Consider the following 27719-nt stretch of genomic DNA (forward strand, 5'->3'; position numbering starts at 1 on the left):
TTATGTAGCTGTTTGTCCTCCAGCAGGCTAGTCTGAACTTGGTGGGAGGGTTTCAGAGGGCAACAAGAGAGGGAATGCCCTAGTGCACAAATACCTTTCAAGCCTCTGCTTGTGTCATACTTGCTCACTTCCCATTGGCCAGAGCAAGCCACATGTCAAGCTTAGGGTAAATGAGCAGGCACTCAAAGCTATAGTGTAAGGGGAAATACATATAGGAAGAGGAGGAATTTATGGCCATGTTTGCAGTCTGCCACATAGCACAACAGACTGTACTTGTCCAGGAGGATAATCTTGAAGCACTTGGACTCACTGTTTTTTAGGAACTGAATTGAAAAAAAATTGTAGTTATGGATAGCTGAGGGTTTTTATGACCAGAGGTCTCAGACTGGCAGTTGATTAGAAGTAGGTTTTATTTGTCCTGCAGCATGTTTAGAACTCTTTTTTTTTTTGAGCCAACACTTGAAAATCCAGAGATTTTGCATGAATTCTAAATTACTGACTTTTGATAAAAAAATCTAACAAAAATTGTCGAGAGTTAAGTGTGAGCCTGTTTTTCTAACACCAGAACACTCATCTATTTTTTTACTCACATCTCTTCTGGGTTTTTCCACACTAAGCAATTTTCCTGTTCTCTGTAGACACCAACTAGATGTCCTACAATTCAATTCAGTTCTGATATTACCTGGAATTAGAGCAGAACACACAGGTTAAGGGCTTAGTTCCACAAGACTTCCCACAATTCAGGCATCAATTTCAAATTCCAGGTCAGTGCCTGGACCAACCAGTTATGGATTGGAACTTCCCATGAGATCCTCAGTTTTGAAATTTGCTAATAATTGCTGATAGCTCATAGAACTCAGGGGAAACAGTTTACCACTATTACTGGTTTATTATAAAGGATTCAGCTCAGGAACAGCCAAATGAAAGAGATATATGGAACAATGTCTGGGGGTAAGGGTGCTGCCTTTTCATACCCTTGTGGAGCACACCACCCTCCCACCACCTCAGTGTGTTCACCAACTTGGAAGCCCTCTGAGGTCCATCATTTAGGGGTTTTTATGGAGGCTTCATTACATAGGCAGGATTGATTAAATCGTCCATTGGGGATTAACTAAGTTGCCAGCTGTCCCCTCTTCCTGAAGGTTGTGAGGTGGAGCTGAAATTCACCACCCTCTAATCCCATGGTCAGTTCTTCTGGCAACCAACCCCTATCCTGGCACTATCTAGGGACCCATCGAGAGTTACCTCCACCTCATTAGTGTAAATTCTGGTATGGTTGAAAGGGGCTTATTACAGATAATAACAGAGACTTCTGTCACCTCTATCACTCAGGAAATTCAGGGGTTTTAGGAGCTCTGTGCTAGGAACTAGGGAGAAAGACTACATATATCACACCAAGTAATGATTATCTTTTTGATGAAGCTTGTGCTTTTCAGTTTGCCAAACTCTCCACCCTTGTGTCATCTGCTCAACCATGAGGTCGAGTGTCATCTGCCATTTGTTAGAGGAATTGCATTGTTGATTGTCTTATAGTAGATAAATTTGCCACCATTTCTAACAAATGTGAAACAATGACAGGTAGACTGAGAGTATACCACACCATCCAAGAAAAATGGAAGCATATTGCTTTGAATAAGGAAAGAACATTTATTTTGTGTTTCATATGTGATTTATGTTTTGGTGTCCATAGAACTTCTTTTTCTTTTAAATGTGGGTTGCTTGACTCACAATATATCCCTGGATCCTACAGACATGTGAGTTTCGGGCTTTTATTCTAGATGGTGTACAATCTGTGCTTACATTCAGCCTGTAATCAGAAAGGTGCATCACACCTGGGTATCATTGTTCTGCTAGAGAACTCCATGTCATTACTTAAAAATTGTTCTGTGCTATGAAGCCCAAAACCTACAGCAAGACCCTTGTTAAAAGCAGACCTCTAAAAGCCATCATGTAAAGTAAGGAAGTTGTTGAGGGTGATGTTCTAGAACACTGAACAGTTTCTTCTCTCTGGGGACCCATAGAGAACTAGTTTTTTTTACTTTGTGGACATTTGAATCTTATAACTGTGTCTGCCTCTTCATGAGCATATTAGAATTTAGAGTCAAATGTATAGCCCTTTGTAAACTAATTCACTCTTAGCTTCATCTTTAATCTACCTTTATGTTTATTTTACCATAATTTTCTTGTCTATTTTATGTTATTTTTAGGTTTATATTTAAACTCCTATGTATTTTTCTTTTTGGTAAATACTGTTAATTCACAGCTTTCTGTCTGCTAGGCAGCTTATCAAAAGACTGAACCGTGTTCCACGTTTAACTCTGACATGAATACGTTTAACTTTCCAGACCTCCCCCAGCACCAGATTTGTCCATTTATACATACACTTGTGAGTGCTTTCTTCTTTGAAACTTTGTATAAATTTTATTCTCTTTCTTTTGCTTCTTCCACCAGTATTTGTTTTTTCTAGGTTTTGATAGGACATTCACTGTATATGGTAGAGAACCTGTATAAATTGGATAGTTCTTCACATGTTAGATGCTTAGAAAGTGTTTTAAAAAATGCTTAAATTTTAATAAAAGTTTTTTTATATTAATGCTCAAATGGTTATAGAAAATAGCTTACAATGAAATGAATATTATAAATACCATGTGATCCCTTCAATAGAAGCCTTTTTTCCCCCATCCTGCTTTGTTTGTAGAAAATGTGTTAAGTTTAAAATACAGTTTTCTCTTGTGTCTGTGAATTGATGGAACACTTTTCATAAATACGCATGTCTAAATGGACTAAAAAAAGAGGCAGTGAGGTGAAGTGGTGAAGAGCTTGGGCTCTGGTCTAGAAGGGATCTGGGTTTGCATATTTCTACTTATTTATTTATTTATATTAAGGTATCATTGATACATACTCTTATGAAGGTTTCACATGAAAAACATAGTGGTTACTACATTCACCCATGTTATCAAGTCCCCCTGCCATCCCACTGTGGTCACTGTCCATCAGTTTAGTAAGAGGCCACAGAGTCACTGCTTGTCTTTGTGCTACCCTGTCTTCTCCGTGACCCCTCCACACACCATATGTGCCAGTCATGTACTCCTCAATCCCCTTCTCCCCTCCTCCCCACCCCTCCCTTTTGGTAACCACTAGTCCCTTCTTGGAGTCTATGAATCTGTTGCTGTTTTGTTCCTTCAGTTTTGCTTTGTTGTTACAATCCACAAATGAGTGAAATCATTTGGTGCTTGTCTTTCTCCACCTGGCTTATTTCACTGAGCCTAATACCCTCTAGCTCCATCCATGTTGTTGCAAATGGTAGGATTTGTTTTCTTCTTATGGCTGAATAATATTCCATTGTGTATATGTACTTCATCTTTTTAATCCACTCATCTACTGATGGACACTTAGGTTGCTTCTGTATCTTGGCTATTGTAAATAGTGCTGTGGTAAATATAGGGGTGCATATTCTCCAGTCTTTTTTGAATCTGGGGTTTTGTTTTCTTTGGGTAAATTTCTACGAGTGGAATTCCTGGGTCAAATGGTATTTCTATTTTTAGTTTTTTGAGGAATGTCCATATTGCTTTTCACAGTGGTTGAACTAATTTACATTCCCACCAGCAGTGTAGTAGGGTTCCCCATTCTCTGCATCCTCATCAGCATTTGTTGTTCCTTGTCTTTTGGATGTTGGCCATCCTAACTGGTGTTAGGAGATATCTCCTTGTGGTTTTAATTTGCATTTCCCTGGTACTTAACATGTGGATCATCTTTTCATATGCCTGTTGGCCATCTGAATTTTTTCTTAGAAGAAGTGTCTGTTCATATCCTCCACCCATTTTTTAATTGGGTTATTTGCTTTTTGGGTATTGAGACATGTGAATTCTTTACATACTTTGGATGTTAATCCTTTGTCAGATATGTCATTTACAAATATGTTCTCCCATACTGTAGGATGCCTTTTTGTTCTACTGATGGTGTCCTTTGCTTTTTAGTTTTATGTAGTCCCATTTGTTCGTTTTTGCTTTTGTTTCCCTTGCCCGAGGAGATGTGTTCAGGAAAAAGTTGCTCATGTTTATATTCAAGAGATTTTTGCTTATCTTTTCTTCTAATAGTTTTATGGTTTCATGACTTACATTCAGGTCTTTGATCCACTATGAGTTTACTTTTGTGTATAGAGTTAAACAACAATCCAGTTTCATTTGCTTGCATGTAGCTGTCCAGTTTTGCTAACACCAGTTGTTGAAGATACCGTCATTTCCTTATTGTATATCCATGGCTTCTTTATTGTATGTTAACTGACCATATATGCTTGGGCTTCTATCTAGGCTCTCTATTTCTGTTCCATTGATCTGTGGGTCTGTTCTATGCCAGTACCAAATTGTCTTGATAACTGTGGCTTTGTAGTAGAGCTTAAAGTTGGGAAGCATAATCCCCCCAGCTTTATTAGTCCTCAGAATTGCTATTTGGTGTCTTTGGTGGTTCCATCTGAATTTTAGAACTATTTGTTCTAGTTTGTTAAAGAATGCTGTTGGTAATTTGATAGGAATTGCATTGAATCTGTAGATTGCTTTAGGCAGGATGGCCATTTTGACAATATTAATTCTTTCTATCCATGAGCACAGGATGTATTTCCATTTATTGATATCTTCTTTAATTACTCTCATGACTGTCTTGTAGTTTTCAGTGTCTAGGTCTTTCACCTCCTTGTTTAGGTTTATTCCTAGGTATGTTATTCTTTCTGATGCAGTTGTTTTCCTGGTTTCTCTTTCTGTTAGTTCATCATTAGTATGTAGGAATGCAACAGATTTCTGTGTATTAATTTTGTATCCTGCAACTTTGCTGAATTCAGTTATTAGTTCTAGTAGTTTTGGGTTGGATTCTTTAGGGTTTTTTATGTATAATATCATGTCATCTGCAAACAGTGAGAGTTTAGCTTCTTCTTTACCAGTCTGGATGCCTTTTATTTCTTTGTGTTGTCTGATTGCCATGGCTAGGACCTCCCAGGTTTGCATCTTCACTGGATTGCTGCCATCTTTCTGACACTGGGAAGATAACTTCTCAGTGCCTAGTTTCCTCACCTGTAAATGTACAACAATGAATACCTTTTAGTGGCATTCTGAATATATGAGATAATTCAAGAAAAACAGAATATATGAGATAATTCAAAAAAATGTAGGCCTAATAATAATGGTCAAAGTATACTTTAAGTCAGGAACTGTTACTTGAAATAAGATGGGCATTTCTTAATAATAAAATTTTAAATCTGCCAGGAACATAAAAGAATTTAACAATTAAAATTTTTTAAACACTCAATAACATAATCTCAAAATTGACAGATCTACAAGTAAAAATACTAGGTTTTTAAAATATGCTCTCAAACTGATAAAACAAGTGAATCAGTCACTAGTAGTAAAGATTTGAGCAATTAAATGAACAATTTTAGTCTGTATTATAGAAAAAGAACATTGAAACCAGAAACTTAAGAATATAAATTCTTTTCAAGAGCTTAAAACTTGCTCATAGAACAGTTAGTAATAGCCATTGCTGAGTATTATAGCAAGTTTCAGCAAAGTATTGAAATCATATAGAACATGATATCTGAACTTAATGGAATTTAACTATAAATCAGTACAAAATGATTACTAAACTATTCCAGTATGTTTGTAATTGAAGAAATACACTTCTTATTTGCTGTCAGTCAAAGAAATCACAGTGGGCATAGAGAATATCAGGATGAATGATGATGGAAATAAAAATAAAACTTGTGTGGGATATCAGCAGGAAACAGTACAGACTTTCAAAAACCTTCTATATAAAAACAGTAAGAACACTGGCAGAAATTTTCAAAGTCAACTTTTTCTTAAAGGTGTGCAATAATCTGAGGAGCATTTATTCTAGAAAAGTAGCTGAATCTTAATAAGAACAGTGAAGTGTTAATATATCCTATTCCATTTCAACTTCCCTAGCTTTGCAGTAGCCTTAGAAACTAATAGCCTACAGTCATGGTACAAACATAAATCCCTCTCCATGTTTTCCTTTCTGTGGAAATTAGTAGGCTTCATCACTTGGAAGGTAGAATGAGGGCAATAATCTCTAAAAAAGGAAAAAAAGGAGAGGGATTTTATGTTCAATTGTCAATGCATTTCTATAAAGGATCATTTGGGGAGCTAAAATGATTCTATCTCAGTTCAGAATGGAGACATAAATGAAGATGCTAGGAGCCTCATCGTCTGTCCTAGGGAATAGAGGCCAGTACTAGGCAGACATAAGATCCTTGAGGCTCAAAAAATTTCTCCAAGGTCCTTTTACTTCTTTTGAGCCCCTTAGGAATGAGCTCTATAATTTCCAGGGGACTTTTCCTCTGCTCCAGTCTTCCTCTGCTCCCTAGCAAGAGTTCTATAAAGTTCCTTGCTTGTAGCATCTTAGACATTTAGTATTGACTAAAATTCTTTACTGGTACTATCAGTGTCTAGCTTCCTTTTTTGCAAATGATGGAAATTTGTAGAATAACCATGGCCTTTGGAATTTACTGTTCATATCCTAAGCAGTTACAGAGGCATAATGAAAAGGTCAGGCCAGCTCCCATTTTGCATCAGGCAGCTTTATGACAGAGTCCTGTTAAGTATCCTAAAGTGATGGCCAGCAGTATCCATTAAGCTGATCTTTTTTATTTTTATTTTTTGTAAAACAAAGTCCAGTTAAGTTAGAATAATTTGTCTATTATAGAGGCATGGGATGATAAAACAGAATGCTGCTGTTACAGTGTGCTGTTGTTTTGCATTTCTAGTAATTGAGATCCTCTACTCAATGGTGACACATTTCTGAACTTTTAAGTGTTCCTTTGTGTATCAGTATTGGAGAGGGATTAAAACAATGAGAGTCTGCCAGTATTTTAATCATTTCTACTTCTAATAACTTTGGGCTTAAGGCCTTCTGATTTTTCCATATGTCATTAAGTCAAATCATTAAAAGTATTTGTTTGGCCTACATGCTCTTAAAAATTCTGTCACCTGAAGTTAATACTATCAAATAAAAAGTAGCTTTGAATATCTGGGGACCAGATAAAAAGATTATAGTTCCTGTCCTTTAAGGTCCTACACTCAAAGATTGATAAGGCTGATCCAGAGAGATATAAAAAGCACATAAACCACCTTGATGATTAATTCTATGGCATGTGAGTTGTATTTCTATTTTTAAAAGCACATATAAACTTTGAAACAAAAAATACATAAATAGTATGTTAAAAATAAATACAAATTTTGAAATAGTTACAGAAAGCTAATAGTCGGAGAATTTGGTCAGAGGATTCTTATGGGGAATTTCTTTCTAGTTATAACTTCATTGAAGAGAATGAATTATGAGACCCATTTGAAGGGAGAACAGAGAGCCTTTGGAAAAACTACAGTCTAGGCTTAACATATAACTGGCAAGAAATCTAGTAGATAAGAATGACATTATGAAATGAGTCAATGAATTTGAGAGAAGTGGAGAATGAGTGGTATTCATGGAAACTGATTAAGAATGGAAAGAAAAATAAGAATCTGCAACATATCATTTTTCTTCTGTGTTCTGCTCCTTTGTAAGGTGCTTGGGTTGCTGTTCTTGTAGCTCTGCATTGCTTAAAACTCCCTGAATAGGTCATTGTTTGCCCACACAAAGCTGGACTTTAAACCTACCCTTGTTCTTGGAGGCACAGGTGAGGCACTGGAGTGGCTTTGTGCCCTTTAAGAAGGCTTGAGCTTTTTGGGTTGTTCCCTGTTCCCCAGAAAACTTCCATCAGTAAATTGGTGATGGGAGAGGGCCCATCAGCAAAGACCGTGTATGGTTATTAGATTTCAACTGTGTAAGTCTTAAGTGGCAGTTTATGGAGAAACTTAAGTTTGAGGGCCTGCCAGACCTAAAGGTAAATCTTGTTTTATTTTCCTCTAAAATCTGGTGCTTAAAGAGGGACTAGTTTTAAATAATTGAATGTTTTTAGTTTATTAGAGATGGTGTTCATTTAAAAAAATAATCGACTGACATCCCATTCTGACATTAAAATCATTGCTTCAGTCTTCTGGGAAAAGTAGAAGACTCTAGACCCAATGAGATGCTTAATTACCACATCGATTACAGAGTATATATTTTAAATCATGTAAAGTCCAATATAGTCATAATTTTCTTTTTCTATTGCTGTTCTGTATGTGTGTTTGTGTATGTTTCATTACCAAGGAACCTCAAACCAGTTACCCAGCTATATGTTAGTGTGGATGCTAGCACCAAAGACAGCCTCAAGAAAATCGACCGCCCACTCTTCAAAGATTTCTGGCAAAGATTCCTCGACAGTTTAAAAGCTTTGGCAGCAAAGGTAAGACTTCTTATGACATCTTTTTAAAAAATTATCAAATGTACATCACAGTGTTTCAACAGTCCCCCTTTCTCCCACCCACCGCTCCCACCCCAGCCTCGCCCCCTTGGTAACCACTAGTCACTTCTCAATGTCTATGAGTCTAATGCTGTTTCCTTTCTTCTTTTTTGCTTTGTTTTTATACTCCACAAATAAGTGAAATCATATATTTGTCTTTCTCTGCCTGACTGACTTCACTGAACATAATATCCTCTAGTTCCATCAATGTTGTTGGAAATGGCAAGACTTCTTTTCTTTTATGGCTGAATAATATTCCACTGTGTATATGTACTACATCTTCTTTATCCATTCATCTACTAATGAACACTTACATTGCTTCCATATCTTGGCTATTGCAAACAGTGTGGTGATAAACATAGGGGTGCATATTCTCCAGTCTTTTTGAATCAGGGATTTTGTTTTCTTGGGGTAAATTCCTAGGAGTGGAATTACAGTGTCAAATGGTATTTCTGTTTTTAGCTTTTTGAGGAACCTCCATACTGCTTCCCACAGCCATTGTACCAATTTGTATTCCCACTAACAGTGTAGTGGGAATTTTCTCTGCATCCTCACCAGCTTTTGTTGTTTCTTGTCTTTTGGATAGTGGCCATTCTAAGTGGTGTGAGGTGTCATCTCATTGTGGTTTTAATTTGCATTTCCCTGATGATTAGTAATATGGTGCATCTTTTCATATGCCTATTGGCCATTTGTATTTCTTCTTTGGAGAAGTGTCTGTTCAGGTCCTCTGCCCATTTTTTGATTGGGTTATTTGTTTTTTGGGTGTTGACACACATGAGTTCTTTATATATTTTGGATGTTAACTTCTTATTGGATATGTCATTTACTAATATATTCTCCTATACTGTAGGATGCCTTTTTGTTCTGCTGATAGTGTCCTTTGCTGTACAGAAGCTTTTCAGTTTGATGTGGTCCCATTTGTTCATTTTTGTTTTTGTTGCCCTTGCCCAAGGAGATGTCTTTAGGAAAAAATTACTCATGCTTATATTCAAGAGATTTTTGCCTGCATTTTCTTCTAAGAGTTTTATGGTTTCATAACCTACATTCAGGTCTTTGATCCATTTCAAGTTTACTTTTGTGTTTGGAGTTAGACAGTAATCCAGTTTCATTCTTATATGTAGATGTCCAGTTTTGCTAACACCAGTTGCTGAAGAGGCTGTCTTTTCCTCATGTATATTCATGGTTCCTTTATCATATATAAATTGACCATATATGGTTGGGTTTATATCTGGGCTCTCTGTTCTGTTCCATTGTTCTATGGGTATGTTCTTGTGCCAGTACCAAATTGTCTTGATAATTGTGGCTTTGTAGTAGAGCATGAAGTTGGGGAGCATAATCCCCCTAAGCTTTGTTCTTCTTTCTCAGGATTGCTTTGGCTACTCAGGGTCTTTTTGTGGTTCTGTATAAATTTTAGAACTATTTTTTTCTAGTTCATTGAAAAATGCTGTTGGTATTTTGATAGGATTGCATTGAATCTGTAAATTGCTTTGGGCAAGATGGCCATTTTGACAATATTAATTCTTCCTATCCATAAACATGGAATAGATTTCCACTTTTTGGTTAGTATTTAATTTCTCTCATGAGTGTCTTGTAGTTTTCAAAGTATAGATCTTTCACCTCCTTGCTTAGGTTTATTCCCAGGTGTTTTATTATTTTTTTGATGCAATTGTAAATGGAGTTATTTTCCTGATTTCTCTTTATGCCAATTCATTGTTAATATATTTGAATGTGACAGATTTCTGTGTAATTCTGTATCCTGCAACTTTGCTGAATTCAGTTCTTAGTTCTAGTAGTTTTTGTGTTGGATTCTTGAGGGTTTTCTTTGTATAATATCATGTCATCTGCAAATACTGACAGTTTAACTTCTTCCTTACCAATTTGGATGCCTTTTATTTCTTTCTGTTGTCTGGTTGCTGTGGCTAGGACCTTCAGTACAATGTTGAATAAAAGTGGTGAGAGTGGGCATCCTTGTCTTGTTCCTGGTTTTAGAGGAAAAACTATCAGCTTTTCACAATTAAGTATGATGTTGGCTATATATGGCGTTTATTATGTTGATTTATTATGTTTGTAACCCCTGTATTCATTTTGTTGAGAATTATTTTCATGAATGGATGTTGAATTTTGCCAATGCTTTTTCAGCATCTGTTGAGATAGATGATCATGTGGCTTTTATCCTTCTTTTTGTTAATATAGTTTATGATATTGATGGATTTTTGAGTATTGTACCATCCTTGTGTCCCTGGAATAATCCAGCTTCATCATGATGGATGGTCTTTTTGATGTATTTTTGAATTTGGTTTGCTAATATTTTGTTGAGGATTTTTGCAACTACGTTCATCAGGGATATTGGTCTGTAATTTTCTGTTTTTGTGGTGTCTTTGGTTTTGGTATTATAGTGATGCTGGCCTCAGAATGAGTTTTGAAGCATTACCTCCTCTTCACTTTTTGAAATGCTTTAAGAAGGATGGGTATTAGCTCTTTTTAAGTGTTTGGTAGAATTTGACTGTGTAACTGTCTGGACTTGGAGATTGTTTTGGGGAGTTTTTTTTTATTGAAGTTGGATTTCATTGCTGGTAATTGGTCTGTTCAGATTTTCTGTTTCTTCCTGGGTCAGTTTTGGAAGGTTGTATTAATCTAGGAAGTTTCCCATTTCTTCTAGTTATCCAATTTATTGGCATATTGTTTTTCATAGTATTCTCTAACTTCTTTGTATTTCTGTGGTGTCCATTGTGATTATTCCTTCTTTATTTCTGAGTGTACTCTTTTTTTTTTCTTGATAAGTCTGGCTAGGGGTTTATCTATTTTATTTTCTCCAAAGAATGAGCTCCTGGTTTCATTGATTTTTTTTTTCTATTCTTCTCTATTTTATTTATTTCTCATCTGATCTTTATTATGTCCCTTCTTCTAATAACTTTGGACTTCATTTTCCTTCTTCAATTGTAATTTTAGACTTTATTTGGATTGTTCCTGTTTCTTGAGGTAAGCCTGTATTGCTATGTACTTTCTTCTTAGAACTGCCTTTGCTGCATCCCACAATTTTGGGCTACTGGGTTTTTGTTTTCATTCATCTCTGTGTATGGCTTAATTTCTGTTTTTAATTTGTTTATTGATACATTGATTATTTAGAAGCATGTTGTTTCATCTCCATGTGTTTGTAAATCTTTTTGCTTTCTTTGTGTAATATATTTCTAGTTTCATACCATTGTGGTCTGAAAAGCAGCTTGATACAATTTCAGTCTTTTTGAATTTATTGAGGCTCTTCTTGTGGCCTAGTATGTGATCTGTTGTAGAGAATGTTCCATATACACTTGAGAAAAATGTGATTCCTGCTGTTGGATGGAGCTTTTCATAGATAACTGTTAAGTCCATTTGATCTAATATATTGTTTATTATGTCTGTTTCCTTATTTTCTGTCTGGTTGATCTATTGATGTGAGTGGTATGTTCAATCTCCTAAGGTGAATGTTTTGGAATCTATTTTCCCCTTTAATTTTTAGCATTTGTTTTATATATTTAGGTGCTCCTATGTTGGGTGCATAGATACTTATAATGGTTATATCCTCTTGTTGGACTGATTCCTTTATCATTATGTAATGTCCTTCTTTGTGTCTTGTTACTTTCTTTGTTTTGAAATCAATTTTGTCTAATATAAGTACTGCTAATTTTTCTACCTATTATTTGCATGGAATATCTTTTGCCATCCCTTCACTTTTAGTTTGTATATGTCTTTGGGTCTGAAGTGAGTCTCTTGTAGGCTGCATATAGTTGGGTCTTGTTTTTTAATCCATTCTGCAACTCAACTTTTGATTGATTCATTCAATCCATTTACATTTAAGGTAATTATTGATAGATATGTACTTATTGCCATTTTAGTAATTGTTTTCTGTCTGTTTTTTATATCTCCTCTCTATTCCTTTCTTTCTCTTTCATACTCTTTTTGTTGATGGTTTTCTTCAGTGTTGTAACTGGATTGTAACTCTTTTTAAAATTTATTTTTATGTGTGTGTATTTATTCTAGGCTTTAGGTTTGTAGTTACCAGCGGTTCAAGGATAGCTTCTTTGCTTTATTATAATATCTATCTTAAATTGCTGATTACTCTATTTCAAACACAATCTAAAGGTACTTTTTTTCTTCTTCTTCCTTGCTCCACATTTTTCATATTAAATGTCATAATCTACAGTTTTTTGTCTATCCCTTGACTGACTTTGTATATAGTTAATTTTATTTCTTTTTTTAAAAATTTCATACTTGCTTGTTATTAGCTGGTCTACTACTTTTACTGTGGTTTATTTTCATTGGTGAGAGGCATTTAGCCTTAGGGTCATTTCCATCTACAGCAATTCCTTTAACATATGGTTTAAGACTGGCTTAGTGATAGTTAATTCCTTCAACTTTTGTTTATCTGGAAATTCTTTAATACCTGCTTCAAGTGTAAATGATAATCTTGCTGGGTAGAGGATTCTTAGTTGGTGGTCCTTCTGTTTTACTACATTAAATATATCATGCCCCTCCCTTCTGTCCTGCAGAGTTTTTGCTGTGAAGTCTCCTGATAGCCTGATGGGATTTTCTTTATAAATAATCTTTTTACTGTCTGGCTGCTTTCAACACATTCTCCTTATCCTTGATCTTTGCCATTTTAATTATTGTAAGTCTTAACATTGTATTCCTGGGGTTCCTTTTGTTAGGGGATCTCTGTGCTTCCATAACTTGAGTGTCTATTTCCTTCTCCAGATTGATGAAGTACAAATACACGAGTAACATTATGTTTACTAGACTCCCCCCATCATCAAGTCCCCCCCATATATCCCATTACGGTCACTGACCAACAGTGTAGTAAGATGCTATAGAATTACTACTTGTCTTCTCTGTGTTGTACAGCCCTCCCCGTGCCCCCCACCCCCACATTATGTCTGCTAATCGTAATGTCCGTTTTTTTCCCCTTATCCCTCACTTCCCACCCATCCTCCCCAGTCCCTTTCCCTTTGGTAACTGTTAGTCCATTCTTGGATTCTGTGAGTCTGCTGCTGATTTGTTCCTTCAGTTTTTTTTTTTGTTCTTATACTCCACAGATGAGTGAAATCATTTGATACTTTTCTTTCTCTGCCTGGCTTATTTCACTGAGCATAATACCTTCTAGCTCCTTCCATGTTTTTGCAAATGATAGGATTTGTTTTCTTCTTATGGCTGAATAATATTCCATTGTGTATATGTGCCATGTCTTCTTTATCCATTCATCTACTGATGGACACTTAGGTTGCTTCCATTTCTTGGCTATTGTAAATAGTGCTGCGATAAACATAGGGGTGCATCTGTCTTTTTCAAACTGGAGTGCTGCATTCTTAGGGTAAATTCTTAGAAGTGGAATTCCTGGGTCAAATGGTAAGTCTATTTTGAACTTTTTGAGGAACCTCCATACTGCTTTCCACAATGGTTGAACTAATTTACACTCCCACCAGCAGTGTAGGAGGGCTCCCCTTTCTCTACATCCTTGCCAACATTTGTTGTTGTTTGTCTTTTGGATGGTGGCGATCCTTACTGCTGTGAGGTGATATCTCACTGTGATTTTAATTTGCATTTCTCTGATGATTAGCAATGTGGAACATCTTTTCATGTGTCTGTTGGCCTTCTGAATTTCTTCTTTGGAGAAGTGTCTGTTCAGCTCTGCTGCCCATTTTTTAATTGTATTATTTGCTTTTTGTTTGTTGAGGCTTGTGAGCTCTTTATATATTTTGGATGTCACCCCTTTATCGGATATGTCATTTGTGAATATATTCTCTCATAGTGTAGGATGCCTTTTTGTTCTGTTGATGGTGTCCTTTGTTGTACAGAAGCTTTTCAGCTTGATATAGTCCCATTTGTTCATTTTTGCTTCTGTTTCCCTTGCCCAGGGAGATATGTTCATGAAGAAATTGCTCATGTTTATGTCCAAGAGATTTTTGCCTATGTTTTTTTCTAGGAGTTTTATGGTTTCATGACTTACATTGAGGTCTTTGATCCATTTTGAATTTACTTTTGTATATGGGGTTAGACAATGATCCAGTTTCATTCTCTTACATGTAGCTGTCCAGTTTTGCCAGCACCATCTGTTGAAGAGACTGTCATTTCCCCATTGTATATCCATGGCTTCTTTATCATATATTAATTGGTCATAGATGTTTGGGTTAATGTCTGGAGTCTCTAATCTTTTCCACTGCTCTGTGGGTCTGTTCTTGTGCCAGTATTAAATTTTCTTGATTACTGTGGCTTTGTAGTAGAGCTTGAAGTTGGGAAGTGAGATCCCCCCTACTTTATTCTTCCTTTTCAGGATTGCTTTGGCTATTTGGCAATTATTTCTTTAAGAAGACTTTTCTATCTGTTTGTTTTTCTCTTCTGGTACCCCTATTATGTGAATATTGTTTTGTTTGGATTGGTCACAAAGCTCTCTTATCATTCTTTCATTCCTAGATATCCTTTTTTTCCTGTGTTTCTCAGCTTTGTTTTTCTCTTCTGTAATTTCTCTTTCATTTACTGTCTCCTCTATGTAACCTAATCTACTTTTAAATCCCTCCATTGTATGTTTCATTTCAGATACTGTATTCTTCAGTTCTCAGTGGCTCTTCTTCTGGTTTTCTGTCTTTGTTGAAGTCCTCTTTGTGATCTTGAATACTTTTCTATAAATCTTGAGCATGTTTATGACTTTTATTTTGAAATCTTTACCAATAAGATTGGTGATCTGTTTTGTTTAGCCCTCTCTCTGGGGTTCTATTTTATAGTTTTGTTTGGATCAAATTCCTCTGCTTGCTCATTTTGTCAGGGAGTGTGTGTTTCTTCCTTTGTATTAGATGTCTCTAGTATGTATTCTGGTCTAAAGAGTATTAGCTTTATGAAGAATGTGTGCTATGGTGCCCAGAAGCTCAAGATTCTTTAGTCTGCCTGGTTTCATTTTGTGGAGGCCCCAGCTGTTGTTGTGCCATGGGCAGGGCCACCTTTTTGTCTGGCTTCTGTAGTGGTCTCAGTCTGGGTGGGCAGTTTGCTTTAACTCCTGCTTTTGTGATCAGCTCAGGAATCTCTGTTGAGCTCTCTGTGGGCAGGGTTGCTCTCCTAGTGGCCTGCCTCAGTGGAGGGGCTACAGAGTTAATGGGGTGGGCGGACCAATGTACCCCAGCCGGAAACACAGCACTTTGTATAGACACCCGCAGCGTGGAAGGAGCTTTTGGGGCTGGTTCCTCTAGGCACCTCTCTGGTTGGGCTGAAATGTTTCCAAGGAAGCCAAGGGGAGTCTCCCTCTGCTTGCCAGGCAGCAAAGTCTGAGCTGCCGCTGGACCCAGTGGGTTGTCTGTTGGCAGTGCACACAGGGAGGAGCCTTGGGGCTGCATTGCCAGCACCGGGGATGGAGTGTCTGGGGCTCCTGTGAGTTCTGATCTCTTGGGCCGAGGGAGGTCTAGGTCAGTATCCTCCACCTGCCTTTTCTCCTGAGGAGAGAGTTCTGTCCAACCCTTATCCTGTGTGGAACCCTGTTCACTGCTGTCAAGTCTTTCAAACTGCCACCTCTGCTTTAGGTCTAAGGACTGGCAGGGCGTGCTTGCCCTCCACGTTAGCTGGAGTCTCAGCTTCCCAGAGTGTTCTGCTTGCCCCTGGTGTCCAGCCCCGATAATCACCAGAACCTGATGTAATGTGGCTTCTGCTGCTGGAGTAGATCTCCAGGGCCAGGTGAGCAGCACTCCTGGGTTCCGCCTCCTCCCCTGCTCTGTTCCTCTTTCTCCTGTCTATATGCTGGTTTGGGCAGAGGGCTTGGATACAGCTCGATCTTACCTTTGCTGCCTCATCCTTTTCTGTATGGTCATCTCTTCATCCTCAGGTGTAGGGGTCTGTTCTGTAGTCTCCAGGTTTCTTCAGTTCTGGTTGCTTTGCTGTATTTTCCTCTTTTATGTGTTTTTGGGAGGAGGTTTCCATCTTGCCTTCCTAGTCTGCCATCTTTTATCCATTAATCTTCCGAATTATGACATCTTTAAAAGAAAAAAATCAGAAGTTTTCTTTAAAAAAAAAAGTCGACATCTTCCTTTTGTTTTTAGGTTTCCACTTTTATTTTTCAGTAACTATGTGTTGATTTCCTCTTAAGTTTGTAGCACTCTGCCTTATGTATATTATTTGCCCTTTGTGTATTAGGGAGGAGATATGCATTCCCAAAGTTAATTAATAAAACATGGTTAAATAGCAGTACGTAGCAACCCTGGAAGGGTGTCAACAAATAGTATATGTTTAAATATGAAGTTAATTTTTCTGAATTTGTAAAACCAAATTTTCTACCCAGTAAGGAATTGGAGCTCTGGGAAGAGGGGGTTCCCTGTTGGGGTCAAGTTCTCTAGGAATTCAGTGAGACTGAATAAAGGCAAAGACAAAGAGCTGGAGATTAAAGGGGTTTACCATTTATTCTCAAAGTAACAGGTCTCAGTCTCTTCTTGCACTCCACTGTCCTGGCCATGTGCCAGGTTCCCTGCTTCCACGCAAGGGCTTAATTTTCGAGGAGCACCAGGGCTCCAAGGCTCTCTCCGTACTCTCCCAGGAGCCATGCTTCTTTGCCACCCCTTGCACTGGGAGGAACTCTGTGGGCAGGTATCTTATGACTGGGAGATGCCTGACCAGTTAGGTAACAGGAACAGAGGAGAGGAGAGAATGGGTGTTTCCTCTACACCCCTCCCCTGGCCTGGCAATCCTGTGACTGACGTGCTGCTCTGTCCCCAGTAAATATCCCGTAAATGTGCAAAAAAAGGCTCTTATGTGTATATAAGATGGGCGCTATTAAGACCAGGTGAGAATCCTGGTCAGAAATATCCATTGTCCCCACAGGAATTCAACCACAGAATGTCCAAACTTAATGTCTTTTTCTGAAAAAACTTGTCCCTTCTTAGGTCTGTACTTATGGCATACATACTTTCCTTTATTTTAGAGTTGAAGTATCCTTCTCGTTCTTCTCTCCCATTAACTCCATATGTCAGTAGTTGGTATTTTCCTGTTAGTTCTCCCTCTCTTCTCTTACAGCCATTTCCCCTTTTCTGTTCCCTTTGCTTTTGCCCTACAGTTCTTCATGCTTGACCCAAATGCAACTGATAATGAAAATCGGTACAGGAGCTTAAGAAAATTCCAGTTACTTATTCCTAGTGGTATTTGAGAATCTACATTTCCAACATCCCAAGTGACTTTTGATGTCTATCCAGACATGGAGTCACTGTCCCAGAAAACCTCCTTTTCCCTCTGCTCAACACTCCCTTTGGCATTCCTAACCCATTGCCATGTGATCCCAATGGACATTTCCAGACTCCTTCATGATATTCCCCAGGAATGCTACACTTCACTGCTTATGTTGCTATTTCTGCAAATGTGTCTGGTTCTATTTCTAAGCCGTTGCTTATCTTCTTGGAACCTTGACAGTCTTTTCTTTCCATTTCTTTGACTTGTAGATGCCATGCAACCATAAGTTTCAGCTTCATTATTACTTATACTTTGGAGTCTTTTCTAATTGCAAATAGCTGTCTCTTTCCCTTAAGTTTTATACCTATAAAATCGCATTATTTCTATTGTTTTATACTAGCTTCTCTCTCCCCCACTGGATTCCTTACTTATGTCTGAATTCTATACAATATCTAGTGCAGCACGTTTAATGGCAATTGATAAATGTTTGTTGAAAGAATGAATGAGTGGAAACTCAACAGAGCTCTGTAGTGTTAAGGTGTACCATGTTCCTTTTCTTGACTGCTCTAGCTGATAAAATCTTTTTCTCCTATTTTATGCTTGAGAAGTTAAATCAATGCCTATTTTGGCAATTAACACTGACTTTATTTAAGAAATTGGAAATAGGCATTACTTTGGTTTCTGATCTGTCCTGGGTTATTTATAACGCTAGCAATCCAGGTGCTTTCTGAGTTCCCTTAAAATTTCTTTGTTTATCAGCTGTATCATCTTCTCTTGTAATGAGATAGGAGATACATAGTATAAAAATCAGGGTGGTTTTAGATAGGAGTAAACAATAGGAACTGGCAATATCAGATACATCTGAGGTTGTTATTTAGGCTGTGTTCTGAGTCAGAGAGTGAAAGATGATAAATAGGCATTAGTAGAATGGTTTAAGAGATTCTTTTTTTTCTTTTGGGCAAAGTCCTTATTTTGAAGTTACAAGCCTTTAGATGTCCAATTTAATTATAAATACTCTGGCCTGACTCATTGATAGTAATGCAATCACTTAAAGTTATACAGTATTTCCTAACTTCTGAGCTTCTTGCATATAACATCATTATGTGTCCATGTGATTCTAGTTGGAAAAGTTTCCTTGGGCTATTTAAACTATCTGCCAGCAAATTAGGGCAGTTGCTTTCTAAGCATTTTATAACAGTTAGAACTTATGGTTTTCATTCTTTTATTGTTTATGTTGCCATTTAAGAAAGCAGCTCTATGGCAGGAAACTGCTCTTAAAATTAAAAGTTTTCTTTAAATTAACTCAAGCTATGTCCTTTTGTAGATCTGATATTACTGGTACAGTAGATACTATCAAGGAATGTCTGCTTTACTGCTATTTTACACTCAAAAATAAAACATTTCTGTTGTAACTGTATTACTAGCTAAGGTCAAACATATTACTATAATCTGATATCATTTGAGTTTTTAAATAAACACTTTTAAATGAAAGTGCTTTTTCAGGTGTTTTGATCAAATATCCATGCTCTTCTGTTATTTGTTTAGGCTTTTAGTATACCTGAGCAAGGAAAGGCATTTGAAGAGAAAGAATTTCTTGAGCTTTATAAACAGAGAAATTTGATTTGTCCCAAGTTTTTCAGTTTGAGCTAGTGCAATCCAAAGTAGAAGAAAGAAGTGTGTTTTGTTTTGTTTTTTTAACTCTTGCTGAGTATAATGTTTACATTTCCAGATCTTTATCCTTTGCCAAAATGTTCCTATTCAAATGTGAGAAGAGAAATATATTGTGGTACTTGAGTATGTGGGGCTAAAAAGCATTGCTGTTAAGACAGCACAGCAAAAAGTGCATTAGCTTCAGTTTCCGTCCATGAAAGCTACTTATCAGGCAGTCCATTTTTAAAAAAGAAAAATCCATTTTGTACAAGAAACACTGCCTACTTTTGGCAGTAGACTTTTATCAGCAATGTGAACAGATGTGTTTCTGCTGGCACATTGTTATGCCAAATTGAAGATCCCACAGGAAATTGAAGCAATTAATCCTTTTCCATGTTTAAACAATGATATTGATATGTTTGAAACCTCATATTTGAAAAGCAAGACAAAAATGTTCCCTGAATTACACAATCTTAGGTAACGAAATATGAACATTAGCCCTCTTTCTATAGATGTGAGCATGCTCTGACCTGACATTATTGGAGTAATATTGTTCCATTTAACAATGGGAGAACGGCTTATAGTACATTCACAAGATAGCTCTGTATCTAATATTTAAATAAACCAACATTATCCATGTGGCCTATAATTTGCAAATTAAAAAAAACATTTAACTTTTGATTTTCTTATCTCTGTAAAAATATTGCATGTTGATTATGGAAATTTTGGGGAAGTAAAGAGAAATTGCAGGGAAGGTATGCTATTTTACATATATGATTCAATTTTATATGTGTGTTTTGTTGTTGGCATAAGGACAGAACCATTTTTCCATGCTATTAAAATTTCTCTATAACCATGTTAAAGATAGCTTAATTTTTCATCTTACTCAGTGTGAGATGATAGAAAAAACAACAACACACACACACACATACATACATACATACATATATATATATATATATATATATATATATATATATATATATATATAGGTTTCTGCCCCAGTTCCTGGCCCAGAGCTCCTGAAACCCTTGTAAATTCCTAAATGGTAAGAGCAGTGGGAACATCTTTTGTTCTGAGGCAACACTGTGGGCTCTGGAAGGTTCCTGGATGGGAACTGGTCACCAGAAAATCTGAGCCATGATTAGAAGCTTCAGATTTCAGCCCTGAATACCTCCCACCCCTACCCTCAGCTTCTCTAGAGTGGGTAGAGGGGCTAGAAATGGGAGTTAATACTTGATCGTGCCTATGTGAACAAGCCTCCGTAAAAATCCCACTAGGGGGTGGGGGCACTTCCATGTTGGTGAACACATCCAGTAGGGTGGCATAGCCCAACTACATGGGGACAGAAGCTCTTGTGCTCAGGATACCCTGAAATCTGGTTCTGTGTGTCACTTCATCTGGTTGTTCTTCTGTATCCTTTACTAAACTGGTAAATGTAAGTTAATGTTTCCCTGAGTTCCCTCCTACACTACTGGTGGGAATGTAAATTAGTTCAACCATTGTGGAAAGAAGTATGGAGGTTCCTCAAACAACTAAAAATAGAAATACCATTTGACCCAGGAATTCCACTTATAGGAATTTACCCTAAGAATGCAGCAGCCCAGTTTGAAAAAGACAGATGCACCCCTATGTTTATCGCAGCACTATTTACAATAGCCAAGAAATGGAAGCAACCTAAGTGTCCATCAGTAGATGAATGGGTAAAGAAGATGTGGTACATACACACAATGGAATATTATTCAGCCATAAGAAGAAAACAAATCCTATCATTTGCAACAACATGGATGGAGCTAGAGGGTATTATGCTCAGTGAAATAAGCCAGGCGGAGAAAGACAAGTATCAAATGATTTCACTCATCTGTGGAGTATAAGAACAAAGAAAAACTGAAGGAACAAAACAGCAGCAGAATCACAGAACCCAAGAATGGACTAACAGTTACCAAAGGGAAAGGGACTGGGGAAGGGAGGGATAAGGGCAGGGAAAAAGAAAGGGGGCATTACGATTAGCATATATAATACGGGGGGGCATGGGGAAGGCTGTGCAACACAGTGAAGACAAGTAGTGATTCTGCAGCATCTTACTATGCTGATGAACAATGACTATAATGGGGTGTGTGTGGGGGACTTGGTGAAGGGGGAGCCTAGTAAACATAATGTTCTTCATGTAATTGTAGATTAATGATAACAAAAAAAATATTCCACTGTATATATGTACTCCATCTTCTTTAACCATTCATCTATTGATGGTCACTTCAGTTGTGTTCATGTCTTGGCTAGTGTAAATAATGCTGCAAAAATTGTAGGGATGCATATATCTTTTTGAATTAAAGATTTTGTTGTCTTCAGGTAGATTCCTAGAAATGGAATTATTGGGTTGTGTGGCATGCTTTAATATTTTGAGAAAACTCCGCACTGCTTTCCATAGTGGGAGGAACACAAATTTTGAAGCTTTCAAGATGAAGAACATAACAGAGAGTGAATCTGGGAAGAATTTCATAAAGGTTTTGATTCAATTCCATGTAAATGTGATGTATCAAACACAACCCAAAGAAACAGTGAGGTTCCAGAAAGATAATGAAGGAAAGGTTAAGGTACAAAAAAGAAAGTTGGTTTACCAGTTCGTCTCTAATGACTGTCAAAAAGAAATAAGAGTACAGTGTTTTATGTAGAAGCCATTGTGTACTGGGTTGAATGGGAAGGCTGGAAGTGGAGAGAGTGAACACTAGATATTAATGTAATGAACATTAACCTTTGAACCAAGAGCAAAATATTATTTAATGAAGAAGTTAAAGGTATTTCCTTTTATGAGATAAAAAATTTATACAAGCGTATCTGGTAAAAAGTAATTAGAAAATAAATTTTACCATAATGAAGAAAATAAATGATTCATATGCCAACAAAATTCAAAGATATAAAACATCATTGCTATAATGCTATATATCTTCCAGAATTTTAATTCATGTATGTATACATACATGTGTGTATTTTACTTACAAATGAGGTATAGTACATTCTTGTACAACTGAGCTTTTTTAAATTTATTTTTTATTAAGGTATTACTGATATACACTCTTATGAAGGTTTAACATAAAAAAACAATGTGCTTACTACATTCACCCATATTATTGAGTCCCCCTCCATGCCCCATTGCAGTCACTGCCCATCAGTGTAGTAAGATGCCACAGAGTCACTATTTGCCTTCTCCGTGCAACACTGTCTTCCTGGGTAACCACTAGTCCCTTCTTGGAGTCGTGAGTCTGCTGCTGTTTTGTTCCTTCAGCTTTGCTTAGTTGTTATACATGACAGCTGAGGGTAATCACTTGGCACTTGTCTTCCTCCATGTGGCTTATTTCACTGAGCATAATATCCTCTAGCTCCATCCATGTTGTTGCAAATAGTAGGATTTGTTTGTTTCTTATTGCTGAATAGTATTCCATTGTGTGTATGTACCACATCTTCTTTATCCATTCATCTACTGATGGACACTTAGGTTGCTTCCATATCTTGGCTATTGTAAATAGAGCTGCAATAAACATAGGGGTGCATATGTCTTTTTGAATCTGAGAACTTGTATTCTTTGGGTAAATTCCTATAAGTGGAATTCCTGGGTCAAATGGTAGTTCTATTTTTAGTTGTTTGAGGAACCTCCATACTACTTTCTACAATGGTTGAACTATATTACATTCCCACCAGCAGTGTAGGAGGGTTCCTCTTTCTCTGCATCCTTGCCAGCATTTGTTGTTCTTAGTCATTTCGATGCTGGCTGTCCTTACTGGTGTGAGGTGATATCTCATTGTGGTTTTAATTTGCATTGCCCTCATGATTAGTGATGTGGAGCATCTTTACATGTGTCTGTTGGCCATCTGAATTTCTTCTTCGGATAAGTGTCTGTTCATATTCTCTGCCCATTTTTTAATCGGGCTATTTGCTTTTTGGGTGTTGAGGCATGTAAATTCTTTATAAATTTTGGTTGTTAACTGCTTGTCGGATATACGGGAGAATGCCTGTTTTGTTGATAGTGTCCTTTGCCATACAGGAACTTTTTAGTTTGATGTAGTCCCATAAGTTAATTTTTGGTTTTCTTTCCCTTTCTCAAGGAGATGCATTCAGGAAGAAGGTGCTCATGTTTATATTCAGGAGATTTTTCCCTATTTTCTTATAAAAGTTTTATGGTTTCATGACTTACATTCAGGTCTTTATTTTACTTTTGTGTATGGGGTTAAACAATAATACAGTTTCATTCTCTTCCATGTAGCTGTCCAGTTTTGTCAACACCAGCTGTTGAAGAGGCTGTCATTTCCCCATTGTATGTCCATGGCTCCTTTATCATATATTAATTGACCATGTATGGTTGGATTTCTATCAGGGCTCTCTGGTCTGTTCGATTGATCTATGGGTCTGTTCTTGTGCCAGTACCAAATTGTCTTGATTACTGTGGCTTTGTAGTAGAGCTTGAAGTTGGGGAGCATAATCCTCCCAGCTTTATTCTTCCTTCTCAGGATTGCTTTGGCTATTTGGGGTCTTCTGTACTTCCATATTTATTTTAGAATGATTTTCTCCAGTTCGTTGAAGAATGCTGTTGGTATTTTTATAGGAATTGCATTGAGTGTATAGATTGCTTTAGGCAGGATGGCCATTTTGACAATATTAATTTTTCCTATCCATGAGTACGAGATATGTTTCCATTTATTGGTATGTTCTTTAATTTCTCTCATGAGTGTCTTGTAGTTTTCAGAGTGTAGGTCTTTCACCTCCTTGGTTCGGTATATTCCTAGGTATTTTATTGTTTTTGATGCAACTGTGAGTGGAATTGTTTTCCTGATTTCTCTCTCTAGTAGTTCATTGTTAGTGTATAGAAATGCCACAGATATCTGCATATTAATTTTCTGTCCTGCAACTTTGATGAATTCAGGTATTAGATCTAGTAGTTTTGAAGTGGATTCTTTAGGGTTTTTTATGTACAGTGTCATGTCATCTGCAAACAGGGACAGTTTGACTTCTTCCTTGCCAATCTGGATGCCTTTTATTTCTTTGTCTTGTCTGATTGCCATGGCTAGGACCTCCAGTACTATGTTGAAAAGAAGTGGGGAGAGTGGGCATCCTTGTCTTGTTCCCGATGTTAAAGAAATGCTTTCAGCCTCTTCATGTTAAGTATAATGTTGGCTGTGGATTTGTCATATATGGCCTTTATTATGTTGAAGTACTTGCTGTCTATACTCATTTTGTTGAGAGCTTTTATCATAAATAGATACTGAATTTGTCAAATGCTTTCTCAGCATCTATGGAGATGATCATGTCTTTTTTTCCTTCCTTTTGTTGATGTAGTAGATGATGTTGATGGATTTTCAAATGTACCATCCTTGCATCCCTGGAATACATCCTGCTTGATCATGATGGATGATCTCTTTGATGTATTTTTGTATTCGGTTTGCTTATATTTTGATGAGTATTTTTGCATCTATGTTCATCAGGGACATTGGTCTGTAATTTTATTTTTTTCTGGTGTCTTTGCCTGGTGTTTGTATTAGAGTGATGCTGGCCACATAGAATGAGTTTGGAAGTATTCCCTCTTCCTCTAGTCTTTGGAAAACTTTAAGGAGGATGGCTATTACATCTTCAAATATTTGATAAAATTCAGTGGTGAAGCCATCTGGTGCAGGGATTTTATTCTTATGTAGATTTTTGATTACCTGTTCAATTTCGTTGCTGGTAATTGGTCTGTTCAGATTTTCTTTTTCTTTTTGGGTCAGCCTTGGAAAGTTGTATTTTTATAGAAAGTTGTCCATTTCTTCTAAGTTATCCAGTTTGTTAGCATATCATTTCTCATAGTATACTCTAATAATTCTTTGTATTTCTGTGGTGTCCATAGTGATTTTTCCATTCTCATTTCTGATCTGTTTATGTGTGTAGACTCTCTTTTTTTCTTGATAAGTCTGGCTAGGGGCTTCTCTATTTTGTTTATTTTATCAAGAACCAGTTGTTGCTTTCATTGATTCTTTCTATTTTATTCTTCTTGATTTTACTTATTTCTGCTCTAATCTTTATTATGTCCCTCCTTCTACTGACTTTGGGCCTCATTTGTTCTTCTCTTTTAGTTTCGTTATTAGTGAGTTTAGACTGCTCATGTGGAATTGTTCTTCTTTCCTGAGGTAGGCCTGTATTGCAATATACTTTCCTCTTAGCACAGCCTTGGCTGCATCCCACAGATGTTGCAGTGTTGAATTATTGTTGTCATTTGAATCTGTATACTGCTTGGTCTCTGTTTTTATTTGGTCATTGATCTATTGGTTATTTAGGAGCATGTTGTGACGCCTCCATGTGTTTGTGGGAATTTCATTTTCTTTGGGTAATTTATTTCTAGTTTCATACATTTGTGGTCTGAGACACTGGTTTGTACAATTTCAGTCTTTTTAAATTTACTGAGGCTCTTTTTGTGGCCTAGTATATGATCTATTCTTGAATTCTTCCATGTGCACTTGAGAAGAATGTGTAATCTGCTGCTTTTGGGTGTAGAGTTCTGTAGATGTCTGTTAGGTCCATCTGTCCTAATGTGTTTTCCAGTGCCTCTGTCTCCTTACTTATTTTCTGTCTGGTTCGTCTGTCCCTCAGAGTGAGTGGAGTGTTGAAGTCTCATAGAGTAAATGAATTGCATTCTATTTCCCCTTTCAATTCCTTTAGTATTTGTTTCACATATGTTGGTGCTCCTGTGTTGGGTGCATAATTAATTATAACGTTTATAGCTTCTTGTTGGATTGACACTTTTATCATTATGTAATGTCCTTCTTTGTCTCTTGTGACTTTATTTTAAAGTCTATGTTGTCGGAGACAAGTACTGTAACTCCTGCTTTTTCTCCTCCTGTTAGTTGCGGGAAATATCTTTTTCCATCCCTTCACTTTTAGTCTGTGTATATCTTTGGGTTTAAAGTGAGTCTCTTGTAGGCAGCATATAGATGGGTCTTGTTTTTTTATCCATTCAGTGACTCTGTGTCTTTGGATTGGTGCATTCAGTACATTTACATTTAGGGTGATTATCGATAGGTATATACTTATTGCCATTGCAGGCTTTAGATTCGTGGTTACCAAAGGTTCAAGGTTAACATCCTTACTATCTAAGAGTCTAACTGGACTCACATTATATGCTATTACTAACACAATCTAAAGGTTCTTTTCTTTTTCTCCTCCTGCATTTTTTAATATATTTGCTGTCATATTCTGTACTCTATGTCTGTCTCTTGATTGACTTTGGGGAAAGTTCATTTAATTTTGCATTTGCTTAGTAATTAGCTGTTCTACTTTCTTTACTGTGGTTTTATTACCTCTGGTGACAGCTATTAAACCTTAGGAACACTTCCATCTATAGCAGTCCCTCCAAAATAACTGCAGACATGGTTTGTGGGAGGTAAATTCTCTCAGCTTTTGCTTATCTGGAAATTGTTTAATCCCTCCAAATTTAAATGATAATTTTTCCAGCTAAAGTAATCTTCATTCAAGGCCCTTCTGCTTCATAGCATTAAATACATCATGCCACTCCCTTCTGTCATGTAAGGTTTATGCTGAGAAGTCTGATGATAGCCTGATTGGCTTGCCTTTGTATGTGATCTTATTTCTCTCTCTGGCTGCTTTTAAAAGTCTGTCCTTATCCTTGATCTTTGCCATTTTAATTACTGTATGTCTTGGTGTTGTCTTCCTTGGGTCCCTTGTGTTCAGATATCTGTGGATCTCCATCCCTTAGAGATTATCTCCTTCCCTATATTGGGAAAGTTTTCAGCAATTACCCCTTCAATGACACTTTGTATCCCTTTTTCTTTCTCTTCTTTTCCTGGTACCCTTATAATTCAAGTATTGTTCCATTTGGATTGGTCACAGAGTTCTCTCAATATTCTTCCATTCTTAGAGATCCTTTTTTCTCTCTGTCCCTTAGCTTCTTTGTATTCCTCTTCTCTAGTTTCTATTTTATTTATCATCTCCTCCACTGTATCTAATGTGCTTTTAATACCCTCCATTGTGCTCTTCAACAATTGGATCTTTGACCGCAATTCCTTCCTGAGTTCTTGAATATCTTTCCGTACCTCCATGAGCATGCTAATGATTTTTATTTTGAACTCCCTTTTAGGTAGATTCATGAGGTCGATGTTTTCTTTCTCAGGAGTTGTATTAATAATTTTACTTTGAACCAGGTTCCTTTGTTGTTTCATATTTGTGTATATATATCTCCCTCTAGTGTCCAGAAACTCTGCTCTCTGGAGGTGCTCAGCCCCTGAAGCAATGTCGGTGGTAGCAGGGGGGTGGTATTGGTGCCTGGGGGGAGGAAAGAGCTCTTTTCTGCTTCCTGGCTGCTATGCCTGTCTCCACTGCCATTACCAGTGGGCCAAGCACACAGGTATAAGCCTCTATGCTTTGCATTTGTAGTTGCTGTAGACAGATCTTCCCTCTGACTGGCCTAACGCCAGGGTAGGGTTTGCCAGTTTGCAAGCCAGGTGGGGCGGGCCATGAGGTAGGCTCAGTAGGC

At 37.1% G+C, this 27719-nt stretch overlaps 1 protein-coding gene across 6 annotated transcripts in view; it reads left to right on the plus strand.

Moving 5' to 3' along the window:
- Positions 1-27719, plus strand: part of LOC118923724 (S-adenosyl-L-methionine-dependent tRNA 4-demethylwyosine synthase TYW1) — a 312259-nt gene that overhangs the window by 172863 nt on the left and 111677 nt on the right. For all 6 annotated transcript variants that reach the window (XM_036907895.2, XM_057487213.1, XM_057487212.1 and 3 more), the window contains one exon: positions 8197-8332. In XM_036907895.2, coding sequence (XP_036763790.2) covers positions 8197-8332 — 136 coding nt within the window. The remainder of the gene's footprint in view (positions 1-8196; positions 8333-27719) is intronic.

The sequence above is a fragment of the Manis pentadactyla genome, chromosome 10 (genome assembly GCF_030020395.1).
Source record: "Manis pentadactyla isolate mManPen7 chromosome 10, mManPen7.hap1, whole genome shotgun sequence".
NCBI lineage: Eukaryota > Metazoa > Chordata > Mammalia > Pholidota > Manidae > Manis > Manis pentadactyla.